At 34.7% G+C, this 9,096-nt stretch overlaps 1 protein-coding gene and 1 long non-coding RNA gene across 10 annotated transcripts; one reads left to right on the forward strand and one right to left on the reverse strand.

Moving 5' to 3' along the window:
* Positions 1-45: 45 nt before the first annotated feature.
* Positions 46-3,282, forward strand: LOC3291074 (uncharacterized). Its single transcript, XR_009766545.1, has 2 exons — positions 46-186; positions 2,969-3,282. It is a non-coding gene; the product is annotated as an uncharacterized LOC3291074 (long non-coding RNA).
* On the reverse strand, positions 371-8,799 carry LOC1272677 (neuropeptide-like 1). 9 transcript variants are annotated; one of them, XM_061661696.1, is made up of 6 exons: positions 8,678-8,799; positions 7,738-7,913; positions 6,117-6,828; positions 5,744-5,950; positions 5,197-5,371; positions 371-3,239 (listed from the first exon to the last, which is right to left on the reverse strand). In XM_061661696.1, exons 2-6 carry the CDS (start codon positions 7,816-7,818, stop codon positions 2,894-2,896), a joined length of 1,521 nt encoding a protein of 506 aa, XP_061517680.1. In that variant the 5' UTR covers positions 7,819-7,913; positions 8,678-8,799; the 3' UTR covers positions 371-2,893. The 9 variants fall into 9 exon arrangements, with proteins under 9 accessions (XP_061517680.1, XP_311578.5, XP_061517684.1 ...); XM_311578.5 differs by having other exon boundaries at positions 7,738-7,908; positions 8,678-8,782; XM_061661700.1 differs by having other exon boundaries at positions 7,738-7,908; positions 8,521-8,769.
* Positions 8,800-9,096: the final 297 nt, after the last annotated feature.

A 9,096-nucleotide genomic window follows, 5' to 3' on the forward strand; every position in this document is an offset into this window, starting at 1 on the left:
AATCCATCTATGTTCGATTGGATAGGAGGCAACGGCGCCAACAAAGCACCTACAATATTGCTGGGAAAATCGAATGAGCCTGCAATGCCACCCAGCTTGCCAAAAGATTACAGTGCTGAAGATGATGATACCTTACCTTCAAATCGCAAACCAGTATGGGGAAAACACGGATTAAACGAATTCGAGGTAACTGATGGAATTTTTCCTTTTGTATCGACTGCCTCCCCGACAACATTGCCGAACGTTACAACCATATCCGTGCCATACACGCATAAAGTTATTGCAGCACCTGTTTGATACTATTATACAGACCTGCTTTCAAACATTATTAAGAAACTGAATGCATTCGTAAATAGATGTGCACACGTAATTGTCTCTGCTTTCATGCACTTTTATTCCTTGATTTTATTTTTTCTTACATAGGTTTTGATCATGTTCCTTATCTGGAATTTACTTAGCACATATAATTAGGAAGAAAGAGTTTAATAAATATATTCGATTTTGATTTGACTTTATGTATATAATGTGTATATATGTATAAGAATATTTGTGGTGATAATATATTGTTCATGTCTTCAGATAACTGTTCAGCCCTTGTTAATCATTTGTTAGCCTTCAAAGCGCGTTATGTTCTTCACTTGTTTCTAACACAATCAACACCTTCTTTTGAATATCTTGTTGACAAACCAATGTTAAACATTGCTGGGTTAGCTTAGAGAAAGGTCCGTTGTTTACTTTTATTTGTATCGAATACTTTAAACTCACCGCTTATGCTGATATATGAAATTGTTTACCTTCAACCCATTTGTTTTAATTGAGAGCTTTACGAATAAGCAGCATACAGAGGTTTTTGGGGCTTGAGATACAAGTATAAACAATGTATGAAACACTAACATGTTTGCATGGATTTGTGCATGCTTTCCTTAGTGTTTTTTTTTTAAATATTATTGTCTTGTTTGCACTGCATACAATGTTAATACTAGCTGTTTGGAAATTTTCTTAGTTCACCTTTTTTGTTATTATTTGTCATTAATATATTGTTGTTTATTTATTGTCTTTCATTGGTATAGTACACATCAGTTTACTCATATTACACACCAACCAACATTGATTTACTTTCAGCCTTCAGTATTGTCTTAAATCCTTATTAATGTGTTGGCTTTATGTTTTCCGATCTACAATCGTTGATATTTTTGTTGAAAAGAAGAATCAATTATTATAGAAATAATGATATTGATACAAATTATTTCTTCAATACTTTGGCGACTGCTGCTATCGATTGATAAAGAAAATAAATATAATACAAATATAAAAGTATATGTTTCAGCTAACTTTAAGAGATACATTCGCATGTACGATATTTTCTTCTGCTCTATAAATCCTTATGTTTTCCAGTAGTCTGTAACATCCTTTGATGGTGTGTTAAAACTTATATAGTCAGTAGATTTTCTGGCTAAGCTATCTAAAATTCTTGATTCAGTTATTATTTGCATCAGTTTAAATAAAGCTTTTTAAAGCTTTCGAACACATGCTTACTGTGATTATTGTCGCTTTGATTTCACTTTGGAGCACTTTTCTTAGCTATTTGTTTTCCAAATATTTTAGTTTCACAACATTATATGCAGCACTCGTATTTACTTCCATAATATGTTATAAAGATGTAAATTTTAATAAACGTCAAACTATTAAACAACATTGTATGCAAAGCAATAATGGCAAAACATGTAATTTTCACAAATTATTATTTTAATAATACAACTTTTATACAATTCCAAACATATAGAGAAATTTGTAAAAAAGAATTACCACAAATGAATAATTATCATTTCAATACGAGCAGAACATCCACAAATTGTCTTCTATTTCATCTGTTTAGGCATAAGATTCTTCTAGCTCATAGACCTGAGCGAAATGTTCAGCAGCCACTGTTAGCAGTTGTCAAAACTTCTAAATAACAAAATTACCAAATCCTTTCACTTTGTAAAACACAATTACCGTTTCCCGTTGTGGTATGTTTATAGGATTTTGCTATTTAGTTTTGTTCGACACACGCTACAAACTTACATTCCATTGAGTAGAGGTTCATCAAATACAACATTGAAACCATGTACGGTATTGGTATGTTGTTTGATTCACAAGTAATTGAACTTTTTATACCCTTTCTTTGACCTCCGCTCAAGAGTCTGTCATTTCATTAGAATTGCATTTAACTGCACATGAATCTCACATCGCGAAGAGATAACATTTTCCATATGATAGCTTTTCAGTTCTATTGTTCTCAGTTTGTTTCTCAGATGTTGCTGCAAAAGTTCTTGTAATACGCTATAGGTCTATGCACTATTTCATCTTGTTCAAAGAGCCAGTATGGTTTGTTTGTCTTATCTATTATTCAAGTTCTTATAGTAAACATTTTAAGTACCACAAAATGTAGATTATACAATAAAATGTTCCATTCCAATTTCTTATACAGTTTAATATAGTTTAAAGTCCTTCACTACCATTTGTATTACATTATTAACCATTGTATTGGGTTGATATGAGCAAAGGGATATGAAAGAGTAGGATATTTTGTTGCCTCAGTAAATTTTTATCTAAATTCTTGTTACACCTCATGTGAGACTCAGTTAAAAGCCGTTGAAACAAAAGATGGATTACACTAATCTCTAAATCAACCATTTACATAAAGGCAAGATTTTCCATTACATTGGATAATTTCAAAACTGAAAATTACAGGGAGCTAGACTTTAATGCAAATTGTACATTATTTTAAATTTAATAACAGTTGAATTATGTTGTCTTAAAAAGAAAAGGAAGGCTACCGAAGCTTTCGAATACTTTTGGCAACACGAAATTGTGTGCGTGTTTTTTAGTGTTGAAATTAGTTATAAAACTTTTATTGATAGTAACCTAAATTTCTTCCATACGTTGCTTGAATATACTTATTGTCAAGATAATACTGCTTTTTCAGATAATATAGCAGTTTACGGAGACGATTGGCACAGCGATATTCATCATCCGTGTAGAACGGATTTACGCGTTCACTGAACTCGTCGTGCACGTACGGGTGGCTGGCGAAGGCCTCGCCAGTGTATCGCGGCAACTCTAGGCGGCGCGGCACCCCACGTGGACTGTAGCCCTGGAGCTCCCCAACTAGTGGTACCTCTGAATCCATGTATGCATTGTCTACATACGCCGCTGGTTGGTTGTCGTAGTGGCTCGGGTCGGGAGTAATATTCGCCCTATTTCAGTTTTACAAGATAAAAATAAATAAACACAAACGGAGCACCATATTGGTTTGTCAGTAGAGTTTCCAGTTACTCTGTGTTAAACAAATTTAGGGATACAAATACTTTCAACTGTATAGTGGGAACATTACAACATTTTGAAACTAGTGTCTATTTCATATCACAGGGATGTACACAAAGGTTTAAGTTTTACCCATACTTCTAAAAATAAAATATACCGCATGCAATTGAACATATTCCGCATAATAAAAATAATATCCTGATATAGCAGATACATACTTATTTTAGAAGCTATAGTTTATGCGATGTTTTTTTTTATATTAACATTTTATTATAATTACACTATTACTGGGTTACACAGCACCGTAACTTGAAAATGTATTTGTTTAGAAATATAAACTAATAACTACAAGCGTCATGCATATATCTAAAATTTAAAAGAAATGTTCATGAATTAAATATACACTCATAAACACCGAACGTATTGTTAATCATATACTATTCTCTGACATCCATGTTAAGGAATAACGTAATAAGCTATGAAATCGTAATTTAAGTGAAAACGCTGATCACCTGCTCCGAGGTCGTGCTGAGGTTTATTTTCGTTGATTTTGTGATTTTATGATTCATCAAATCACAAAAAAGAAGAATGAAAAACCATTTAAACATTAATCAATTGTATATCATGATCAAAAATGTTGAAATGTTTTTAGAAAAAGTTATAATTTGTCTTTAAGGTCAAATATTTCTGTGTACATTTGCTTGCAATTGACTGTAAAACCAAACCTATCAAGAAATAATTACTGGGATTAAAGTATTCCTCTTTTGAAAGTTGGAATATTTTCAAAAGTAGTGTTAACACAAACATGTCGTGGCATCATAAACGCACGTGATATTGAAGAATATCATATTGCTATGAATCACTAAAAATAAAAATCCTAAACCAGCTTGATGAAAAATAATGCTGAAATTAACCATCAACAAAAACAAAAACTTTTTTAATTATCACTATCATTTAGCCTTTCCATACCTGGAAAGGCTAGGAGTTAAGATGGATTTAAACTATGTTTCCAAACGTGTCTTCAATAACATAATTTTTAAGTAATGAGGCTAATGTAACGAATGTTTACTTCATTGGTTTTGGTGGCAGTGTGTGTGCATCATTACTAAAACTGGGAAAGGGTAAATTTACACCTTATTAAGACATTGTACGAATGTACATTATTATTCATTTGTAGATCCAAACATAAACATAATCAAAATGTAGTATCCAGCATAGGTTGCATATTGAACAGTTCAGTCTGACAAAGTTATAATCGATGCAGCTGTTTATTAATCAATAGGGTGTTTGAGAGGGCTTCTTTAGAAAGACAAGTAGATTTTCAGTAAAGAACCTTAAACTCGCCATGATTTTTAACCAACAACTGATGGCACTAAAAATTGACCGCAATCTCAGATAATTAAGAGCAACTATACAACCCAAACACATCGTGTTTCATTAAATTTCAGGAGAGTAATAATTAGTAGTGACGGCAGTATTGAGGTATTGAAAAATATAAACATTCAGCAATATACAGGAAATAGCCAAGTATGGTTTGCATTCACGAGGCTTTTGAAAGTTTACTAGCTAATCCAATTTCACATTCAACAATGAAGGAGCGTCTGAAGGACTGACTATACATCAGATAATAGATAGAACTATATGCTTAACTTGCGAAGATGACCAAAAGGTGTCTAAGAAAACACTCATAACAAGGGTTTCAATTTGACTCCTCTAGATATAGGGCACATTGGGAAGCATGAGTAACATTCTTTCCAGCAAGGATTTTCAGGACAAGGAGGGTAATTTTACGCATACAGAATCAAACATCATCATGACCATCATCCAGTTCATTCCTTTGATTAAACATCTACGAACAATGAATCGTTTCAACTTCCTACTATGTGAGACCTCGCCCTGCCGGCCCGACTGAAGCGATTTCCACGCGACGGCCGGAACGATGGAGTCCAGCCCGAGCGCACAATCGAGGCAATGTGACGCTTTACGAACGGCTTGCTTCGCAATGGCAGATCCGTGTCCGTTCTATCATCTTCATAATTGGTGGTGTCTTCGCTTCTTACGAGGCCTGTATTGACCAGAAAATTGATTAAACCACCAGTTTTATTCCGACGCATTATAAACATTTCCCAAACATACATAACAACCTTCACTAACCAATCTTTGTTTTAGTGCACTGTTGGATAGTAACTATTCAATAAAAATGTATATTTGTTTTTATAGATTCTTTCAAATCTATATACTGAGTAGTATAGAATACTAGTATACTAGTATACTCGTTCATATACAGTCCGGAGCTTTTCACTTTATGTGCCATCACTAGCACATTGCCGTTGCTACTTTTCCTACATAATGTCAGACCCTAGCCCATTCTCGAGTTGTTTTTACACTTTTCGGCTAAAAAAATTACAAAATAAAAACAACACTAGGAAACACTTACCAAGGAAACGTTTTTCTTCGAGATGATTGTCGGTATTATGTAAAGGATATGTTTGCACCATTGCGTCCATAAGCTCCTCGTAGTCAAGCGGAGCCGTTTGGAAAACAGGTTCCAAAACTTCAGGACTGCTCTCCTCCATTTCATCGTAGTACAAAGACCTTTTTTTACGTCCCTGCGCATTCTTCAATGATTGAATGTTTCGTTTCTCTGTGAATGAATAAAGAAATTATTTTACATCATGTCCCCGCTACCAATTATGGTCATGATTATTATTATCAAAACTTAGCAAACTCGATTACCATTGCGATTGTGCTATTAATAAAAATGGCCCCATTGCCAAATATTACAGTACCTATTTTACACCAGTACTCACCATTGTCACTTGTTGAGCCACTACTTTCCGATAGTTTATTATGCTGCTTCGGTAAACTCCAATCGCGTACCAAGGTCTGAATATTCCGCTTATAGATACTTCCATAACCGGTGAGCACATTTTCCCTTGCAAGTGACTGTATGTTTCGTTTCGGAGCTATAGAAGGAAGCATTCCTGTGCGTAGTAGTGATTGAATGTTTCGTTTACCAGGCAGTTCATACTTTCTGGCCAGGGAAGCAATGTTGCGTTTGCCATTTAGCATGTAACCTGATTGCAACGCAGAAGCTACATTTCGCTTATCCTCATTCCATTCACCATCAGGTGTAGTATCCTCAGACTCTGTGTCACGTGATGGTAGCTGTCCATTCTTGGCGAGTGTTGCCAAGCTACGTTTGAGGTATTCCGGTTGGTTTCGCAATAATCCCGCACGAGCAAGCGCGCCCACGTTTCGCTTTCCGAATACGGCACCATCACGCAAAAGGGCACGATAAGATCGTTTGTCTTCGTATGGCCCACGGGTGGCTTCGGAACTGTCCTCGAGATTTTGATAATTTTCGCGATCAGAAGGATCATGCTCCAAAATATGTCTCAACTGGTTACGAAGTGCTACAGCGTGCATTTCATACCCTTCTTCGGGATAAGTCAAATCTCTTAGCAGTGATTCAAGCTCACAAGGCTTCAAACGTCTTCCTTCATAATTTTGCGAGGTTACCTATAGTGAAACATGTTTAAATTATGAAAAACATTTAATCTATTTTTATTTCTTTTTATATTATTTTATTTGTTTTGTACTCTCAAGTGTTTACGAAAACAGATCTTTTTTATAGATTTTGATTAGCTTCCTGATTATTTATTTTAATTTCTTTTTTGTCTCACAATTTATTGACCATTTTCAATCCACTTTTCAATCACTTCCTCGATTTATTGAGATCGGAATATTAGCATTTTTGAAACAAAAGATGAAAAAATATCAATATCAATACCAACACTCAATCAATCATCGGACCATTTCCAACAAATTGAAAACCAACAAAAAATCCAAAATTCTATAAGAGTCTAAAAATCCTCGGAATTCAACCAAAAAAACACACATGTAAAATCCTGTATTGATAAAAATTTGATAGACAAATAGTCAATCATTCAGTCATTCGTTTGTTTGTTCAAAGACTGTCTGAGTTTGAATTTAGCAATGCATAAAAACAGGGAATTTATAATGAATTCAGGAACCTCGATAGTGTTGTTGAATATTCGCAATTATTCGAACCAAAAAACATTAATATTATAAATAATCTTTTTTATCGAAAACATCAAAAACCCAATCTCAATAGTTCTTCTTCTTCTTCTATGACACTGATTATCTCAACAGTACTTTTTTATAATTGTCATAAATGTGGCGTTAATTAGAACATGTGGTAAACTCCCTGTCATGATTATGATAATTTAGTTCAGTCAAGTAGATCTCATGATCCAAATACTACTCTATAATTGATTCAAGTCCTCAAACAAAATACAGTGTATTTTTATATAGGACTATTTTCTACCTCGATAAAACATAGACTGGTGAAGCGACTTATCTCGCTTTCATTGCATGTATAGTGATTTTCACAGTGTATGCACTTACATTATGAAGAACTAAGAAAAGCAGCAGCGACGCTCGAACAAAAAACAGCTTTGGCGGCAAAATCATTTCGCACCGCACCATTATATTTCTTGATTGTTTTCCGCAGTAGATATGCACCAAACTTTTTTCTACACTTCAAATAATACAACTATATCACAACCGACTGAAGCACTAAACTGTAAGGTAAAAATGAAAAAAAAAATCACATCTATTTCACTGGATCTGGTTTGTATTACATTTTTTGTTACACATTTGCAGAATCGATTTGGTTTGTTCATAGAAAATTGTTTAGATAGCACCGCACGTCGTATTTGTTTTATATATACACGATTCACGAGTTAAAATCGCTTTTAAAGAAATGCAAATTCATTCACTTGCATGTGTCACACCAACGAGCGAATCCGCGTAAAGGTCATCTAAACTTACCACAGAAACCGTAGCCCAACATTTTATCGCTAATACAAGCACATCATTGATTTACCACTTCGAGCACGGAAATACAATCGGGATGATAAAAATCTGCTGGTATATGTGCCTGACGTAGACTACGTATCTAGTAGCAACATGACACCTCCCGACGATAAGCTTTTGTAGATAATTGATACGAGTGCATCATACACATACATATTCTTCAATCGAAATACTTTGAACGCCTGGATAATGACCATCTCCGAGCACTGTTGCTACTTGATAAAAAAACATTTTCCTTCTTTTCCTTTATATTTCACCGGCATGACAATTACAATAGTGCGTTCACAAAAGCTTATCCATGAGCCCCTGTACCTTTCGTATTTTCACAAAATCTCTGCGCACTTTTTCATATTCCCGTATTCTCACTTTTTCCTCGTAAATAATATATCATTGTTATTTTATAGAATAGATACAGAGCATTTCAAATATAATAAAAGGACATGCACTTGCACGTTAAACGAAACACTACCGCTAAGCAGCTAGAATCCACTGTGCAAACCACTCAGCGTCGTGACTGGAATAACCTGACCAGCAGCACAAACCTCCTTATATCCTGATGTCCTTTACAGCCAGATTCAGCAATCCTTTTATATGAATGAACGGAAACCCGAGCGTAAGCGCATGCGCATTTGTATATCTGGAGCAAATTTGCTGAGAGCGACCTTTCTTGACAGCATGACAATCTCTATACCCAACATTATCGCTTGCCTTCTCATTTGCTAACATACGTCAAACTCAAGGATGCTCCAGCTCCGATTCACGAACATTGAGCAACACATCGATACCGACGCTTTCGTAAACTGAATGATTCAGAAGAAGCAACAGCATTTTTCGCATTGACTTTTTTCTCTTTTTTTTAGAACTCTGTAGACCACCCACACCATTAAC

Source organism: Anopheles gambiae, chromosome 3, assembly GCF_943734735.2.
Source record: "Anopheles gambiae chromosome 3, idAnoGambNW_F1_1, whole genome shotgun sequence".
NCBI lineage: Eukaryota > Metazoa > Arthropoda > Insecta > Diptera > Culicidae > Anopheles > Anopheles gambiae.

Coding starts and splice junctions, on each gene's coding strand:
- LOC1272677 (XM_061661696.1), bottom strand. CDS start 7,818: ATGGTGCGGTGCGAAATGATTTTGCCGCCAAAGCTGTTTTTTGTTCGA. Junction 5,951..6,116: donor TGGCTCAACAAGTGACAATG/GTGAGTACTGGT, acceptor ATTCATTCACAG/AGAAACGAAACATTCAATCA. Junction 3,240..5,196: donor AGTCGGGCCGGCAGGGCGAG/GTCTCACATAGT, acceptor AAACTGAAATAG/GGCGAATATTACTCCCGACC.